This window comes from Eschrichtius robustus, chromosome 6 (genome assembly GCF_028021215.1).
Source record: "Eschrichtius robustus isolate mEscRob2 chromosome 6, mEscRob2.pri, whole genome shotgun sequence".
Lineage (NCBI taxonomy): Eukaryota > Metazoa > Chordata > Mammalia > Artiodactyla > Eschrichtiidae > Eschrichtius > Eschrichtius robustus.
Window position 1 is genome coordinate 145,752,213 of NC_090829.1, and position 19,305 is coordinate 145,771,517.

The following is a 19,305-nucleotide window of genomic DNA, read 5'->3' on the forward strand; positions in this document are numbered from 1 at the left end:
TATTATAGGTGGAACCATACAGCGTGCAGCCTTTGGTGTCTGGCTTCTTTCACTTTGCGTAATGTTTTGAGGTCCACTGGCCCTTTTTAATCCTTCCAAGGACAGTCGAGGCAGGTCTGGGTACCAGGCCAGAGACCAGAAGGGAGACGAGTGAGGCTGTGGGTCCCCACGATGTGTCAGTCAAGCTGAAGGTGGTGTTGGGGGCAGGTGGACGGGGTGGGGGAGAGCCAGGCGGGGCTTGGGTGCAGTGGACAGCGGGGCTCAGAGCATCCCGGACCCGGACCGGCTGCAGAGAAAGCATGGGGCCCCTTCCTCTGGGAGAAGACCGGGGGGCTCAGGGGTCCGTTAGGCGAACCAGCTCACACCTGTGCTGCCTCCCAGGTGTACAAAGGGTACATGGATGACCCAAGGAACACGGACAACGCCTGGATCGAGACGGTGGCCGTGAGCGCCCACTTTCCAGACCAGGGCGACGTGGCGCTGAAGGGGCTGAACTCTGTATGTGGCCGGGGTCTCAGGCTCTGAGGAATGGGGGGCCCGGGGGCATCAGTGGCCCGGAGAGCCTCGGGGCCTATAGGGAGGGGTCTGAGGGGTTCCGGGGCCTGGGGCCAGAGCTGGCCAGGACCAGAGAGTGGGAGCTGCGGGGGTCAGAGTTGTGCCAGAGGGTACCCAGGGGGCATCCGGGAGAGGCCAGAGGGCAGCAGCAGGAGGCTGGGGCGCAGCCGGGGCTGGCCAGGAACCCTGGGGGCCTCCAGGCTCGCACCCAGGGGAGGCTGGTTCCAGCACTTTTGTGGGGATGCCGTCCCCCGTACTTAGATCAGTCCTCCGTACCCCTAATCCAGAACTGGGACCAGGAAGTCCCAGGGAACAAAACCCGGGCTGTGTCTGCAGGAAAGAAAACCCCACAACAAGGCTGCACCTCTTCTCTCTCCTCCTTCAAGGGTTTTTAAGGCTTTGTGGGCATTTTCTGATTCGTGCCTGTGCAGCAGAAGGATAAAGCAAGCGGCCATTGGCCAGGCCTGTGGCAGGGCCGGGAGCCAGGTCGCGGGGTCCCCGCCACCCCCTGACGTCTGTAGTCTCGGGGTGTCTGGGTGGGGGCAGGCCTGGCTCAGGAGGGAGTCAGGATCTGCCCCTGTCCTCGCAGCACCTGCACTCCTGCGATGCGGGCGCGTCCATCCGGTGGCAGGTGGTGGACGAGCGCATCCCGCTGTACGCCAACCACAAGGCCATCCTCCAGAAGGTGGCCGCCTTGTTCGGGGCCTACTACTAACCTGGGGACGCAGCCTGGGCAGCTCTGCAGGGGCCGGCAGAGCTGCTCCATCCACGGCCCACTCGGATCAGCAGCCCCTCCTGCCCAGCTGTTGAACTGGGAGGCTTCGGGGTGCCCTGGGAGGAGAGCTGAGCAGGGCGCAGGGGGGCTCTGGCCACGAGGCAGGGCCTCAGGGTTGAGGTGGCCACGGACACCCCACCAGCCAACACTGCTTCTCCCGAGCCTGCTGGCGGCCAGTGGACACCCTCCTGGCCACGTCCTGTGAGCAGCATGTCCACCATCAGGGGTGTCTCCACCCAAGGCTGGCACTTCCTGGAGAGTCGGGGTTCCCCTGTGGCCTCCTCCTCGGGCCCACACCCCCGAGAGGGCCTCCACCGTGACCTAACTCAGACCCTTGCCTGGCCTGGGGCGGGGCACCGTGGGACCCATTTCCCTTGGCTGTCAGGGCTGAGCCCCTTAGCAGGGCAGGAGGCGCAGGCAAGCTCCGGCCTCCTCCCGAGATGCAGAGGTCTCTGCCTGTGTGCTGCCCCGGGACCCAGGCGGGGAGGACGCAGACGCACCGGGCGGGCGGGGGCTCTCCTGCACATGGTGCCCCCTCCCCTCACCCTGAGAGCCCAGGAGGAGCGGGCGGTAGGTGTGGACTGAGGGGCCACCCAGCTCAGTATCAGCGACTCACAGGCCATCAGCACAAGCCATCAGGAGTCATGGAATGTTGTGAAAACCCCACGTTAAATGTGCTTTCCTACACCAGCCTCGCCCGCCTCTTCTATGCTTCCCTCAAATAAAGTTATAGACACAAGCAGTGGTCAAGGGTCTGTCTGGGTCACCAAGACCTCACCCAGCCCACAGCCAAGCTCCTGGGGCCTGAGGGGGTCTCCTGTGGACACCCTGCAGCCCCTCCGGTCCAAACTCATGATTTCTCCTCCAATCAACACCCCCCCAACACACACACACACACACACACACACACACACTCTCCCTCTTCCTCATTTCCTAGACCCCGGCTCCGGCCCCCAACTTGGGACTCAGCCCCTTGCGCCTCCCCCTGGCCCCCCACCCTGCAGGTGCTCAGCCACTGTGGGGGCCTTGGTTTTTTATCTAGAATCTCATATCCAGCCAAACTAGTGTTCAAGTGGCAGCACCAAACAAAGACATTTTAGAAGCATAAGGACCCAGAAAGTGTGTTCCTCATGCACCCTTTCTGAAAGAATTTCTCAAAGATGAATTACAGAAAAGCAAAACACACTGTCTTAGTCAGCTTGGGCTGCAGAGCAAGGCACCACAGATGGAACATTCACCTTCTCACAGTTCTGGAGGCTGGGAGTGGGGGTCAAGGTGTGGGCAGGGTGGTTCCTGGTGAGGGTTCTCCCCTGCTTGGCCATGGCCACCTTGAGCTGTGTCCTCAGGTGGCCTTTCTTTGGAGTGTGCAGGAGTGGGGGGGGGGCGCTCTGGTTCTCCTCTTATAGGGGCACTAATTCTATCAAGTCAGGGCCCCACCCTTATGACCTCATTTAACCCTACTTCCTTAGAGGTCCTCCCTCCAAATACAGTCACACTGGGGATTATGGCTTCAACGTAGGAATTTTGGGGAGGGACACAAACATTTAGTCCAATACGTGCGCACACACACACGCGCGCTTGCACAGACTGAGCTCTGTGGAAGCAAAGGAACCAGTAAATGTAGGGCCAAGTCTTAACCATTGTTGAGGCATAATATAAAAAGAAAATGTAATGATAGCTTCTTGTTGAAACCCCAGCTGGTCTCCCTGGGAGCTGGCAGAAGAACAAACGCAGCCAATCCAAGTGCAGCGCAGGTCTCCTCTTGCTCATGAGGAGGAAATAGATGCTGACCGGGCATAGCGCTGGGAGAGAAACGCAGGCGGTGAGCCCTGTAAGTGTATTACAGGTCCAGGGTGACCTCCAGAGGATAGAAAGAGAGGAATAATGTCAAACCACCGAAGGAAACAAAAGGAACGACCAAATCAAGGAAAGAAAAAATATCAATAGAAGATGGTTCACATGAAATAAAATGGCAGGAAGCAGTCAAAACATGTCAGCAGTTATGGCACACACAAATTGTGAGTCATATTGGGATAAAAAATAAATTAACAAAAAATTTCTCTTCTTTTCTATATGTTTTTCTCTATCACCCAAAAGAGACATGTACTAGATGACAACACAAGGGATTCATCCTAGCAAACACTCTCAAAAGGAAAACTGGGGAGGCACGTCCAGCAGAGGACAGAACCCAAGGCTCGAGTTTGTCCTTTTAAAGACAAAGGGGAATATTTGAGTGGGAAAAGGTATAAGTCCTTTAAGAAGGTAGCACTTTTGTGAACTGCTATCCACCTAAAACAATACCTTTTTAAATATATAATGCAAAATTGATAGAAATTCATGGAGAAATGGGCAAATTCACAGTAACGTTTGAGACTTTTCTCTCAGAAATCAAGGAATCAAGGAGCAAAAGAAAAATAGGGCGGAATTTGAATAACGCAGTCAACAGGATTGAGGTCGTTCTGTGCAGTGTGTGTGTGCATGTTTACCTACATATTATGCATGTGTGTATTTATCTATAAATACATATTATATATTATACATATATATTATGCATAATTTACACATACATGTGTTTATATGTAAGTCGTGTGCAATATGTTTCTTTAGGTACAATATGTGTAATATATATGTATATTTGTAGAGTAAATGATGGGTAATATGCACATATATGTACACACAGTCTATGGCGTGTGTGTGATTCTGTACCCACCACCACAACAACATGGCCCAGAAGAGACACATGGTTCTCAGACACGGAACATTCACAGAAGTGGGCATGCATCACACCCAGCAAGTGTGTGGATCTCAGCAAGTCTCCAAGGCAGCTCCATCACTGAGGCCGCACTCGGCTCACAGCTTCCGAAGAGTAACGTTAGAACGCGGCCGTGCCCCAGAAGAGGACAGAAGGTACATCAGTGGTTCCAGGTGCCTTCACGGGAAGTGAGTGACCAGGCCCCTGACCACGGGGAGGGAGCTGAGGCGGCGTCGGGCACAGGACACTGCGGCGCCCCACCCTCCGCCCTCCCTGGTGGGCGGCTTCTGTCCTCACTCTGGAGCCTCTAGTTTCACGGCAGGAGGACCAATGGGGAGCGGCAGTGTCTCTGTGGGAGAGCAGTGCCTGTCCCCGAGCCTGGTCGGCACTAGGTCCAGGGTCACCCCTGCTGCTCGGGATTTGGGGCAAGTGAGGCCTGCGAGCCAGGTGCTGCATGTGCTTCCACGCCCTCCACCTCCCGTCCGAGACCTGCACCCTCCTGGGGAGCAGCCAGAGCGAGACAGTGAGAGAGTCCCAGGTCACAGCCCCAGGGCTGTGGCTGAAAGTCTCAGGAAGGAACAGCTAGGACCCTAAATGCACTTATTTGAAGATGAAAAGAGTGAAAGTAAATTATCTGAGGTTATGACTCAAGAAGCTCAAAAAATAGCTACAGCATCAACCTAGGGGCTCAGGCAGGGACCAAGTCAGAATTTAATGAGAGAGGGAAAAATTAAGAATTGGCATGGTGAATATATTCAGAACTCGGCTCTTGAAAAAGGGCAACGAAATGGACAAAACTTGGAGAAGAGGAAGAGTGAGAGGCCTGGGGAGGGGGGCTGTGTGCTGGGGCCGGGGGCGGGGGACAGGGAAGACTGCCCTGGAAAAGCCAGAACCACTAGATAAGGTGCAGGTGGCCTCCACTTCCCTGGGAAACGGGCCGCCCTCTGGTCCCACACTGAACCCTGGCGGCGGCCCAGAGCGTGAGGCCCTTTGGTTCCGAGGGGCTTCGGGAAGGGCACGGGGGGCTGGGCCCTAGCTGCTCAGGCCCAGTGCTCGGGAAGCCCTTGGGGGGAACCAACGTCAGGGCTTTTCGATCCAGGAATTCCGGGAGATCCAGGGATTCAGGGAGCGTAGGAGGAGGTCGAGTCCGGTCCAAGCTGCTGAGGGTAACGTTGCCCAAGGCGATCCATCCATCGAGGCTCTTCGGCGAGCTCAGGACCTGCTTTTGTGGTGCTGGGCAGCGGGCGGGTTCTGTCAGGTGCCCTGGGTCCAGCCCCTACCCACGAGCTGGCTGCAGTCAGCAGAGCCTGGCTGGCCTGGGGTTCTGTCTGAGGGTCCCCACGGCTGCACGAGGGCAGGAGGGGGGGCCGTCTGGAGCCAGTGTGAGGCTGGGGCGGCTGAGGGCCATGCTGGTGACTGTGGGCTGGCAGGTGGGGGAGCAGGGCGGTCAGCACACAGCTAGACGGCCGGCCACGCCGCAAGTAGGGGCCAGTCCCAGGCTTCTCTGAGGGGTCTTTGTGGGCAGGCAAGGTTTCGGCCTTGCCAGGATGTTTTATTCATCCCCACCATAGTGGCTGCAGCAGGCTTTGCTCCTCCCACCTCCTCCCCAGGGAGGTGCACTCAGACCTGGCTAGCAAAACAGCCTGCCTGATGGGACGCAATTAACCAGCTGGAGCATTGTGCTTTCTCCCTGGGGTCAGAAGGCCTGGATTCTGGGTGGATAAATGGGTGAGGTAATCAGCCCGGAGCCCATTCACAGCTATAAGGGCGGCTACAGTGGGCAGACCACGTGGCCAGGATGGCGTTAGAGGGTTTCTGGTATTTCTGAGAGCAGGCTCGTGGTCTGGAGCAGACAGTGAGCCAGGCTCTCGCGGGGCCCTGCGGCCTGGACCTGGCCGGCTGCCAGCACCTTCTGTGGAATCTCCGACGTCATCACCTAGTGAGGCCACGGACCAGTGAGGACCAGGAGGGCAACACTGCACCCTGAATGGACCCATCCACCCACCCATCCATCACTCTATTCATCACCTACACGCGTAACCACCTGTGAACACACACGTGGCCAGCACACCATTGTTTTCTTTTATTGAGGAGTTACACGCCCTCAGTCACCCACCCACATCTGAAGCGTGAGCAGCTTGGTGGGTTTTTCACTTACGCTGACGACCAGCACCCAGATCAAGACACAGAACATGCAGCCCCAGAAGCCCCCTCGCACCGCCTCCCCGTCCCTGCCTCCACCACCTGATCTTGAGCTTTCCATAAACAGAAGCCACAGCGTGAACTCTGAGTGTCTGGTCCCTCCCCCTACTGCATAATGTCTGGATTCACCTGCATCCACACTGTCGTTTTGGGTGGTGACCACATTCATGTGTTTAACTTAAATATTAAAAATAGTCCATAATTTGGGGCTCCCCTCTTCAATCTACTCTACAATAACATGGCGGCAACTTCACGGCTCATCTTATTTATATCCCTTTAAAAGACTGTTGATGGTAAGATTTGAGGGGCTCCTACACACATGGATGTCCACAGCACGGCCGGGGACGGGCACACCCTGCAGGCCTCCCACCCTACGCGGCAGGTGGTCTGATGTGACCCGACACAGTCTGTGATGAGAAGTGACAGCCGACACCACCCCCTAAAGCAGCCACTGACATAGCAGTTAGGAGTCAACTAAAGGGAGAAAATGGGCTCAAAAAAGACTCAGTCCAGAAGAAGGCAGGAAAAGAGGAAAAGGAAACAGAGCAGAGGGACAAATGGGGCAGAAACAGAGGACAGACGGGAGCTCACGGTTCCCACCACTCTGTGGATGTGGGTTACCAAGCCATGACCTGCACCACCAGCCTTATTGTGTGCCCCGTTTCCCCACTGTGCCCGGGTATATTCCAGGATCCCACATCCCATTTAGTTGCCATTTCTTGTCTTTTATGATCTCTCCATTTTGGAAGCGTACTGATCAGTCACTTTGTAAAAAGTGCCTTTCAATTTGGGTATGTCTGACGTGTTCCCACGATTGGAAAGAGATTGTGCGTTTTTGGCAAGAATACCATGGCAATGATGCCGTGTCTTTCTCAGGCCGTGGTATCAAGGGCTACATGATGTCAGTCTGTCTTATTACTGATGATATTAACCTTGGTCACATATGTAAGGTAGTTTCTGCTAGGTTTCTTCACTGTAAAGCTATTATTTTTCCCTTTGCAGTTAATAAATATATGGAGGATGAAACTTTGATGCTATGGAAATCCTGAAGGAAACGAAATATAAAGACATAGGAGGGGGGAGGGATAAATCGGGAGATTGGGACTGACATATACACACCACTATATATAAAACACGTAACTAATAACTAATAAGAACCTGCTCTATAGCACAGGGAACTCTACTCAATACTCTGTAATGGCCTATATGGGAAAAGATTTGATATATGTATATGTATAACTGATTCGGTTTGCTGTACACCTGAAACTAACACAACATTGTAAATCAACTATACTCCAATAAAGATATTTTAAAAAAGACATAGGAGGTTAAAAGCAAAAGGATGGAGGAAGATATCCCATGCTAACCCATCAAAACAGAGAGCTGGAGTGGCTATTAGTGTCAGAAAAGTAGAATTCAAGGCAAAGAATCTGGGGATAAGGAGGCTCTTTTCATAATGATAAAGTGGTTGATTAAGCAAGAGGACATACTAATCTGAATATAAGCCTTCAAAATGTGTGAAACAAAAACTGATAGAACTGCAAGGAGTAACAGACAGATCTCAGGAACCTCAACACACCTCTGTCGATAATTAAGTAGCAAGTAGATGGAAAATCAGTAATCATACCATCAGCAGACTTGACTTCATCAATATTTATAGAATATTCCTCTGAGCAATAGAACACATATTTAAGTACACACATAGCAATTTTTAACATGGGCCATATTCTGGTCGATAAAATGAGTCTAAATAAGTTTAAAAGGATCTGATGCATACAGTGTATGTTCTCTAACAACAATGGGTTTAAATTAATAATCAAATGCAGAATAATCTCTGCAACATCCTCAAATATCTGGAAACGAAATAACGTACTTCTAAACCTATGGGTCAAAAAGAAATCAAAAGGTGTATTTGAAAATATTTCAAACTTAATGAATATGAAAATACAACATAGAGTTTTTGGGACGCAGCTAGAGCAAGACTTGGAAATTTATATGCCTACGCAGGCACATCTTGTCTTATTGCGCTTTGCTTTACTGCACTTTGCAGATATTGTGTCTTTTACAAATTGAAGGTTTGTGGCAACCCTGAGTCGAGCAAGTCAATCGGCACCATTTTTTCCAACAGCATTTGCTCACTTCGTATCTCTCTGTCACATTTTGGTAATTTTTTCGATATCTCAAACTTTTTCATTGTTATTACATCGGTTAGGGTGATCAGTGATCAGTAATCTTTGGTGTTACTACTAGGACTCAGATGATGGTTAACAATTTTTTTAGCAATAAAATATTTTTAAATTAAGGTATGTAAATTTTTTTTAGACATAATGCTATTGCACACTTCATACACTACAGTATAGTGTAAACATAAGTTTTATATGTACTGGGAAACCAAAAATTTAAGTGACTCGTTTTATCTTGATATTCATTTTATTGCAGTAGTCTGGACCTGAACCCGCAATATCTCCAAGATATGCCTATACTAGAGAATAAGAAAGGTCTCAAATCAGTGAGCTCATCTTCCTCCTTAAGATACTAGAAAAAGAAGAGAAAATTAATGTAAGTAAAAGATTAGAGTAGAAGTCAATGGAAAAAAAAAAAGGAAAAAAAATAGAGAAATCTATGAAACTAAGAACTGGTTCTTTGAGACTATCAATAAAATTGATACACTTCCATGCTGACTGGTCAGTAAAAGGAAAGAGAGAAGACACAAAGTACCAACATCAGGAATGAAAGAGGTGACGTCACCTCATACTCTATATTGAAAGGATGAACAATTTTATGCTGATAAATTCAACAGATTTGATGAAATGGGCAATTCCTTGAGAGATGCAGGCTATAACATTCAGTCAAAGAAAAAAATAACCTCAGCAACTCTGTATCTATTAAATAATTCCACAGCATGTAAAAATAATAATACATCATGAGCCAGTGAGATTTATTCCAAGGACACAAGGTTGATTTAACACTTGAAAGTCAATCAATATAATCCATCATATTAATAGACTAATAAAAATATTCTTCATAGCTGTAGAAAAAAAGTTTGACAAAATCCAACATCCATTCCTGTTCAAAGCTCTCAGCAAACTAGGAATCGAAGGAGGCTTTCTTATACTGATAAGGACAGCTACAAAACCCTACAGTCAACATTATTCTTAATGTGAAAGACTGAATGTTTTCCCTTAAGGTCAAGAGGAACAAGGATATCTGCTCTCACTCCTCCTATTCGGTATTGAACTAGGGCTCTAGCCAGCACAGTTAGGTATGAAAATGAAGTAAAAGACATTCAGACTGGGAAGAAAGAAGAAATACTCTTTTTATTTACAGATAACGTGATTGTATATGTAGAAAATCCTAAGGCTTCTATTAAAAAGTTACTAGAATAAGTGAGTTTAGCAAAGTTCAGATCAGTATATAAAAATCTATTTTATTTCTGTATATTAGCATTTAACAAAGATAAGTTGAACTTAAAATACCATTTACAATAGCATTAAAAAATCAGAGCTAAATCTGACAAAAGGTGTGTGGGATCTGTAAACCAAAAACTACAAAACACACATTAAAGAAATAAAAGAAGCTCTAAATAAATGAGAAGATATACCATGTTCATGGATTGGAATACTCAATATTGTCAAGATGTTAATTCTCTTAAACTGATCTGTAGATTCAACGCAATCCCACACAAAAGCCCACTAGGCTTTTTTGTTTTTGTTTTTAAGTTTTGGCTGCACCGAGGCATGTGGGCTCTTAGCTCCCCGACCAGGTATTGAACCCACACCCCCTGCATTGGAAGGCGGAGTCTTAACCACTGGACCACTGGGGAAGTCCCCACTAGGCTTTTTGGGTAGAAGTTGTCAAGCTGATTCTAAAATTCATGAGGAAATACAAAGAATCTTGGATGACCAGAAGAACTTTATGGAAGAGCAAAGTTGGAAGAATCATACCTCACACCGTACACCAAAACTAACTCAAAATGGAAAATAGACCCAAATGCAAAATATAAGTGCAATATGTAAGATTTCTTACATAGGACACCAGAAGGATGATTCATAAAAAATAAAACACTGATAAATTGGACTTGATCAAAATCAAAAATTTCTCTTTGAAAAACTTTAAAGAGAATGAAAAGACAATCCACAGAATCAGAGAAAATGTATACATATCACATATCTGATACAAATCACAAAGACTTCTCAAAACTCAAAATAAGAAAACAACTCAATTAAAAGTGGGAAAAAGATTTGAACAGAACACTTCCTTAAAGATAGACAGACAGCAAATAAACAGATGAAAAGACACTTAAGTCGTGAGTGAAGTACAAATTGAAACCACAATGAGATATACCCTTACACACCTATTACACACCTATATCTAAAATTAAAAAGAGTGACCATACCAAGTGCTGGTGAGGACGTGGAGCGTGCACAGCACAGGAATGTAAAATTGTACAATCACTTTGGCAGTTTCTTAAAAGTTAAACATAAGCTACCGTATGATCCAGTCATTCCACTCCTAGATATTTACCTAAGAGAAATAAGAGTATTTGTCCAAACAAAGATTGTACACAATTTTCATATCAGCTCTATTTATAATAGCCAACAACTGGAAACAACCCAAATCTCCATGAGCAGGTGGGTGGATATACAAACGGTGGAACATTCCTGCAACGTCTCATTACTCAGCCCCAAAAGGAATAACCATTGATAAACGCATCAGCACCTGGTGAACCAAAATTAATTATGCTGAATGAGAGAAGCTAGACAAAACGTACACACCCACGATTCCATTTATATAAATTACAGGAAATGCAAACTGATCTAGTGATAGAGCAGATGAGTGCTTGCCTGGTGATGGGGATCAGAAGGGATGGATTGCAAACGGGAAACTCTGGGGTATTTACTATCAATACTTTGAGGTGGTGATGGTTTCACGGGTGTATACAAATGTCAAAATGTATCAAATTTGAATATGTGGTTTATTGTATATCAATTACACCACAGTAAAGCTGTTATAAAAACCCTAAGGATGGCTCAATCCCCACATTGCCTACGCGCCGTGGACGCCCATGCATGGACCCTAAGACGGGAGGTGGAGGAGTGGGGGTGGGGATATGGGGGGTGGGCAGGAAGAGACCCAGGTGGACGGAGACCTAACTCCATTAACGCTTTGGCAGCCGCTGGCGCCATACCTGAGACAGACGCTCTGGGTCTTCGCGCCGACCCGAGGGTCTCCAACTTCCCCGCCCCCCACATCCTGGGGCCAGAGCCAGGGGCGGGGCTGGACACGGGCAGGGGCGGGGCTCTGGGGTCCCCCACGGCCCCGCCCACAGCCCATGAGACACACTGCTGTCTAAAATCCTGATCCCAGGCCCGCCCCACGCCTTCCCACAAGCTAGGTTCCCAGGCCCCGCCCCGTGTAGCCTCTACGGCCCCACCCAAGGCCCCGCCCTTCGTCCTCAGGACCCCCTCCCCCCATCGTCCAGGCCCCGCCCCACCCAAGACTCCGGCCAGACCTCGCCCTGGCCCCACCCCCCATCTTTAGGCCCCGCGATGTCCTGGCCGCGTCCTACCACACAAGCTCCGCCCATGCCCCGCCCCTAATTCTCAGGCCCTGCTGTCGTTCAGGCCCCGCCCCACTCCGGACTCCGCCCCGCCCCACAGCTCCGCCCCAGACTCCGCCCAGGCCCCGCCCCGGGAGCGCAGGCCGAGCCGCGTGTGTACCCTGCGGCCGCGGACTTGGGCGCAGGCCTCCGGGTCGCCGCCGCCCTCCGGGCGTGGCGCCGGCTCGGACTCCGAGCGGCAGAGAGCCTCATGCACAGCAGTCTCCGGACGCGGCCACGCAGGTAAAGCTCCCGCCTCATCCCGGAGCGTGGACACCCCCGCCCCCGTCCATCCCCCACCCGGGAGTCCCGGGGGTCCCTGGGGTCCGGAGCCTGGGGATCCCGAGGTCCGAGGTCTGGGGTCCCCCCGGGGCCCGAGCCCCGCCCGCCCAGGCCCCGCGCGGCCCCGCCACTCCACGCCCAGCGCGGGCCGCGCGCCCAGGGCTTGGCTTTTCTCTTTTCTCGTTTCCCTTTTTCAAACATAATTGAAATAAAAGGCGCCGACCCCGATGCCGGTGCGGGTGGCTGTTCCCGTTAGGGCCGACAGAGAAGAGCTTTAATGTTATAATTGTCAAAGGGATTGTCACAATTAGCAAAGCGCTGAGCTTCTGACAGCAGCCTAGCCCCGCGGGGATGAGGGTGCCGGCTTGGTTCGCAGTGGTGGCCGGCGGTCGCCCCTGCGTTCCAGTTTCTTATGACAACCCTGCAGCCCAGTCTTCCTGCTTTCCAGCCCTGAGCCGCTAGGAGGGGTGGACTCCCATTACCCCGTGCGGTCCAAGCCCCTGACCCCCAAGGTGTGCAGTGGGTGTGTCCAGGGCAGGGTGGCAGTGTTCTCGGTCGGCTTTGCTGGGCACCAACCCCCAGCCAGCAGGCAGCACAACCTTGCTCTTCTGGGTGGCAGTGGGAATCTCCAGGAGTAAGTCACAGAGACCCCCCCCACCCCGCACTGGTCAAGTGTGTCCGTTTGGCTGTGACATCTCCCCCAAAGTCAAAGTGTGCTACCGGGTCCCCAGCCAGACCACGGCCGGCAATGCTGATTGCTCCTCTCTTTTAGGACCGAAAGAGAACACGGTTCTTCCTGGCACGTGAGGAAGGCGAGTTTATGTCTGTGTGGGATGGTCCCTTCCACAGCGGCACCGGGGAGTGGGGAAGAGTGTAGACCGCAGCACTGAGTGAGAGCAGCGTGCCGTCTGTCTCCAGGTGGTCAGGATGGGCCCCATGGGCAAACAGAGCCCGTCCTCCCTGCCGGTCCCCACGGGAGGGTCTTGCCTCCTCCTCCTCTTCTGCCTGCGGTTGGGTGCCTCCTGCCCACAGAGCTGCCAGTGCCCTGACCATGCCGGGGCCGTGGCCGTCCATTGCAGTGGGAGGGGCCTGCAGGAGATCCCCAAGGACATCCCCACTGACGCTGTGCTCCTGAAGCTTGACGCCAACAAGATTGCCCGCATCCCCAACGGAGCCTTCCAGCACCTGAACCAGCTGAGAGAGCTGGACTTGTCTCAGAACGCCATCGAGACCATAGGTCCCGCCGCCTTCTCGGGCCTGGCCGGGGGCCTGCGGCTGCTGGACCTGTCTCACAATCGCATCCGCAGGATTCCTAAGGACGCGTTGGGCAAGCTCAGCGCCAAGATACGCCTGTCCCACAACCCCCTGCACTGCGAGTGCGCCCTGCAGGAGGCCCTGTGGGAGCTGAAGCTGGACCCTGACTCGGTGGACGAGATCGCCTGCCACACCTCGGTGCAGGAGGAATACGTGGGGAAGCCGCTGATCCAGGCTCTCGACTCTGGCGTCAGCTTCTGCAGTGTCCACCACAAGACCACCGATGTGGCCATGCTGGTCACCATGTTCGGCTGGTTCGCCATGGTGATCACCTACGTCGTGTACTACGTGCGCCAGAACCAGGAGGACGCCAGGAGGCACCTGGAGTACCTGAAGTCCCTGCCCAGCACTCCTGTGTCCAAGGACCCCATCAGCCCTGCGCCCTAGTGCCCCATGGCTCGAGCAGGCCGAGGCCCACCTGGCTGCCGTCACTCTTGTAGCAGATGGTGACTGAGTCCCGCCTTTGATGTTCCCCCAGTGAGGCGGTGACACGGCTGCTTCTGTCCAGTGCTTCACTCTTGCAGAGCTCTTTCCATAGGGCATGTAGTTGCTGCAACACCTTCAGGGCAGGCAATTCTGCCATCAGACCCACTGACAGATGGGGACACGGGCTCAGAGAAATGGAAGGTCGCGGACAGGGAGTGATCCAGCTGGGATGTAAAACCAGGCCGTCCATCCTGATGTGTCCCTTCGGCTCTGGGAGCCTGTCCCACGGGGCGCCCGTAGGGTGAACTAGCATTCAGAGAAGAAAGGGTGCCCATGAGCGAGGCTCCCCGAGGAGGTTGGGTGCATTTGTTGGTTGTAGGCACAGGTCGTCCTACCCCGTGGAACTGGTTTGCCTTTGCTTCCCCAGTATTTCCTGAACACCTCTGACCGCAGGGCTCTTTCCACAGCCAAGTGGTAGAGACCGGATTTTTCTCGGGAGATAAGTGGAACGTGTAACCTTTGAACAACTTTGTCAACTTTGTTTATTCTCAGAATGTTTGTTAAGAGTAACACTTGTACCAAAATTTCAGTCCAGTGAGAAGGGAAAAAAGAAATAACAACCCAAAACCAAGAAAATTAAACCATGGAGAGAAACCTGAGGAAGGTCCATAGTAGGTCATCAGGGGGCCGTGTTAGCAGCCAGAGAAGTGTGGCCGTGCCCGGTTCCTGCCCCTCCAGCTGTGCCCCGCCCCAGGGAGCCTGTCATCTTGGGTCGCTCCGTGCCTTGCTTTTCTACTCGCTAAGCAGCTCCTTTCCAATGGACGGGAAGACCGACCTCTGATGTTTCAGGGCTGATCAACAGGCTGCTTCCTTTCCTCCAGCAACAGGGACTCTCTCTCCTTTTCAGCTTTGCTGACAGGACTCTCAGTGCTACTTTACTGCTCAGTTTTCTTACCTAATTCATGTTCAGGGCAGACTTTACCTCCACCTCTGTAACCCTGATCTGTCTTTCCAGTTTTATTTTTCACGGTCTTTTTGTATGAGTGTTTATATTTTAAACTACTTCAAATATTTTGGGGGGGGGAAGCAAGTTAGGGGTACATTGCTCATGGATCTAAGGTGTAAAGGACAGATGCTTAGAAAGGGTAAAGGAGGAGGGAGGTTTGTACTCGGAGAGTGTGTGACTGGCAGTGGGAAACACATTTACGCGCTGATGCAGCGCATCATGATTTTTCAGTTGTGGTGCGTTAAAAAACAACCAACAGATGCCACTACCCTCCCACACCCCAGCACCCCCACCTGCGGTCACGGGGGGCACAGCACGCACAGTGTGAGCCGGGGGCTCTGCGCTGTGAGTGTGGGGTGGGCCCTTCTCTGCCTGCCGCCCAGACCAGGGTGCAGGAGTGGGGGGCGGGGCTCAGGTGACTGCTCCGAATGATACCACTCCGCGGGAAACCAGCGGCCCACCCACCCTTCCAGGGAGAACTAAAGCCAAGCAGCCAGCCTGGGTGCCGGTCCACTCGTGGGACAAACGCCATGGGAGCAGGTACGAGTGGCCGCCGGCTGACCAGCGGGACACGGGCTCCGTGGGTGAATTGGGTCCCCCTTCCCCATGCATCCCAGGGAGCACACAGTGGGGAGAGGGGTCCCGCCACACAAGGAGCCGTCACCTGGCGGGTTTGCCCGATGGACGTGACCCTGAGTCCCTGGGTCAGGGGAAGAGAGCAGACTGAGGCCTGGATGGAGGTGGGGGCAGGTGTCAGGGTCTTGCCGTTGCGGCTCGTGTCCCATAGGTGCCAGCCAGCCTGGGCACTTTGGGGGGCCCTTTCCTTGCTGCCAGGGAACTCTTCATTTGCTCTTACACAGAATCAGCCCAGAGCCTGATGCCAGCCGGATGCTCTTCTGGGGGCGCACGGGGAGTGAGTGGGGCTTCTTTCCCCCCAGCCTTTGCTGGTACCCAGCGCCCAGCCAGCCTTCCCCCTGGTGTGGGCCTGCCGGGCTCCTGTTCCGCCCTGCTGGGAAGAGGAAGTGGGCCCAGGACCCCAGAGCACACCCAAAGGCCCACTCCCTCTCATCCTGAGTCCAGAGTCAGGGCACTGCCGGGCCCTCCTGGCCTTTCTGGGCTCCTCACCTCTCGTGGAGTCTCCCCGGAGAGGACACCTCCCTCCCCAGACCAGCAGGACCCCAACTCCATGACCCAGAAGCTCCTTCCTGCTCATGGAAGCTCCCAGCCCTGGTGTCTGGGAGCCCAGCCCTCCCCTCGCCCTTTTTCCCCTTCCTCCTTTTCTCTGTCTTCCTCTCCCCTCCCCTAAGGGACTGCTGAAGGCAGTGCCCTGCCTGGGCCCACCCGGTTCCTTGCTGCCCTGTGTGAGTGCAGACGCCCATCCCCAACCCCGTGGGCCCTCGGGCTGACCCTCCACCTCCAGCCCAGCACTGATGGGCCGGCATGAGCCGGCATCTGCTGTCGTCTAGTTCTGTGGAGGCCAGGGTCAAGCCGGCCCCATAGAGGGGACCCGTGTTGACGGTGGTGGGGACACGGCAAAGGGGTGCCTCAGCCGGGGGGCAGTGGGCGGCAGCCTTTGTGGGACATGGGTGGCCCCTGGCTGTCATCGCAGCCCAGGTGAGAGGCCTCAAAGAGCTTTGTGCACACAGCCCCGCTTCTGCAAAGCCCCTCTTGCCTGGGGAGGTAGCACTTCACAGGGTCTGGGGGTCAGGGCGGGATGACTTTAGGGCTCCTTATGGGGCAGAGGGGCGGTGTGAGTGGACTGTCCTGATAGCCACCCAGCTGGGCCTCTCAGCCTTCCCATGGGGGCCAGAGGGGAGGGGAGGGGCTCATGGGGCCACTAGGGAGCCCGGTCCCCCTGCCCAGCCGCTCTGGGCCGGGGTGAGACTGCGTGCTCTCTTGGTCTCTGGCCTCACCATGGACGGTCCCCTTGGAAACCAGAGCCCCACCCCTGATCCTGACCCTAGGACGGGACACCCCACACTCACAGCCTCTTGACCCCCCACCTCCCTTCCTCTTTGGACTTTGGGGCCCCCAGACGCCCACAGTGGCTCCCTTGGGTGGTCCAGCATTGGGGATGAGTAGGCATACCGCTGAGCACCCCGCAGAGCCACCCTGACACACAGAGGCTGTCCCTGGTGGGCTGGGCCCCCAGCTCTGCCCCAGAAACACTCCAGGCCCCTCCTCGAGGTCAGCTGCAAGGCTGTAGGAGGGCCTCGAGGCTGGGGCTGGGAGGATGCCTGAAACGGTTCCTCTCCGGGAAGGGCCCCGGTGCTGGAACCAGGGACTGCCCCCCAGCCCGGGGACCCAGTCCCTCAGTCCCCCTGTAGGGAGGGTGGACGACAGTTTTAAATTGGACGTGGGACTGGGGTTAAACCTGGCTGTGTTTTTCTTAAAGGAAAGTTGCTCCAGGGCGGAGGTGGGGCGGAGGGGAGGGGATAAAGGCGGGGGCTGGACAGCCCTGTGCCCGGTGCTCCCTGGCCTCCCTTGCAGCCCGTTCTCCAAGATGCGTTTGCACGAGACTTGGGTCCTGGACTAAGTTCCCTGGGGACGAGGCTCTGCAGACTGTGGAGGAGGTGGAATGTTCTGGACTCGTGGCAGCTCCCCGCCATGGCAGGAGCCTGGGGCGGTTTCTGGAGTCGTCTTTCCTGGAGGCTTGGCCCCAAACCCCGTTCTACTGTCCTCTCCACCTACCGTCTGCGAATCCTCAATAAACCTTTCTGCTTAAGTCCGCTGCGGAGGGGCTCTGTTATCTGTGGCTCTGCGACCCCACCCGGGCCGGACCTGCCCTCGCTGCCTACCCCGCCGTGTTGTGGAGCCGCCAGCGCTGCAGCCCACGGCTAGAAGAGCCGGGCCAGGGACGGGGTGCAGGGGGTGCTGGGCCCGCCTGGAGTGGCTCGAACAGGCCGACTGTCAGGTGTTGACAAATTTTGTGAGTCAGTCGACACCGTGATGGCAGCTTGAGGTTGTCCATGGGAGAGTCTTTACTTCAAGGCCATTGACAGCAGCTACAATCGAGACACCCTCTCCTGCCCCGAGAAGGCTGTTGGCCATTTGGAGGTGTTAGCACTGCTGCTGGGGTCCCTCAGGGGCCCTGCCTGGCACCCAGTGAGCCATTTCTGCTTTCACATCACCTCCTCCTTCAGGTCAGTTCTGGGGGCAGAGCAGTGGGCCCCTACGGATGTCCAGGTCCTAATCCCGGGAGCCTGTGAAGATCGGGAATGGGCCACCAGCCAAGGAATGCAGGAAGGAACGCAGGAAGCCCCTAGAAGCTGGAAGAGGAAGGGAATGGATTCTCTTTTGGAGCCTCTGGAGGGAAACAGCCCCGCACACCTTGGTTTTACCCAGTGAGACCCGTTGCGGACTTCTGACCTCCAGCATTTTAAGAAAATAAATTGGTATTGTTTAGGCCACTAAGCGTGTGGTCCTGTGTTACAGCAGCTTCGGGGAACTATAAGCGTGTGGTCCTGTGTTACAGCAGCTTCGGGGAACTATAAGCGTGTGGTCCTGTGTTACAGCAGCTTCGGGGAACTATAAGCGTGTGGTGCTGTGTTACAGCAGCTTCGGGGAACTATAAGCGTGTGGTCCTGTGTTACAGCAGCTTCGGGGAACTATAAGCGTGTGGTCCTGTGTTACAGCAGCTTCGGGGAAACTATAAGCGTGTGGTCCTCTGTTACAGCAGCTTCAGGGAAACTATAAGCGTGTGGTCCTCTGTTACAGCAGCTTCGGGGAACTATAAGCGTGTGGTCCTGTGTTACAGCAGCTTCGGGGAACTATAAGCGTGTGGTGCTGTGTTACAGCAGCTTCGGGGAACTATAAGCGTGTGGTCCTGTGTTACAGCAGCTTCGGGGAACTATAAGCGTGTGGTCCTGTGTTACAGCAGCTTCGGGGAAACTATAAGCGTGTGGTCCTCTGTTACAGCAGCTTCAGGGAAACTATAAGCGTGTGGTCCTGTGTTACAGCAGCTTCGGGGAACTATAAGCGTGTGGTCCTGTGTTACAGCAGCTTCGGGGAACTATAAGCGTGTGGTGCTGTGTTACAGCAGCTTCGGGGAACTATAAGCGTGTGGTCCTGTGTTACAGCAGCTTCGGGGAACTATAAGCGTGTGGTCCTGTGTTACAGCAGCTTCGGGGAAACTATAAGCGTGTGGTCCTCTGTTACAGCAGCTTCGGGGAACTATAAGCGTGTGGTCCTCTGTTACAGCAGCTTCGGGGAACTATAAGCGTGTGGTCCTGTGTTACAGCAGCTTCGGGGAACTAATAGTCTCCCCACTTTGAGAGCGGCTGCTGTGCTCAGAGCAGATGGCCATCTGAGCTCCATGGCCGCCCTGCTCGTCCTGAGTCCCGGTTCTTGGGGTCAGTGCGTGTTTAATGCCTTGGCCGAGTGACCAAGAGTGA

The 19,305-nt window shown here is 53.6% G+C and overlaps 2 protein-coding genes across 3 annotated transcripts in view; both read left to right on the forward strand.

Moving 5' to 3' along the window:
• TRPM2 (transient receptor potential cation channel subfamily M member 2) overlaps positions 1-1,408 on the forward strand; it is a 43,099-nt gene extending 41,691 nt beyond the window's left edge. For both annotated transcript variants that reach the window (XM_068545804.1, XM_068545805.1), the window contains 2 exons: positions 382-498; positions 1,145-1,408. In XM_068545804.1, coding sequence (XP_068401905.1) covers positions 382-498; positions 1,145-1,270 — 243 coding nt within the window. In that variant the 3' untranslated portion in view covers positions 1,271-1,408. The remainder of the gene's footprint in view (positions 1-381; positions 499-1,144) is intronic.
• Positions 1,409-12,000: 10,592 nt separating this feature from the next.
• On the forward strand, positions 12,001-14,545 carry LRRC3 (leucine rich repeat containing 3). Its single transcript, XM_068545806.1, has 2 exons — positions 12,001-12,126; positions 12,938-14,545. The coding sequence occupies exon 2, from the start codon at positions 13,093-13,095 to the stop codon at positions 13,864-13,866; it is 774 nt and encodes a 257-aa protein (XP_068401907.1). The 5' UTR covers positions 12,001-12,126; positions 12,938-13,092; the 3' UTR covers positions 13,867-14,545.
• Positions 14,546-19,305: the final 4,760 nt, after the last annotated feature.

Coding starts and splice junctions, on each gene's coding strand:
- LRRC3 (XM_068545806.1), top strand. CDS start 13,093: ATGGGCCCCATGGGCAAACAGAGCCCGTCCTCCCTGCCGGTCCCCACG.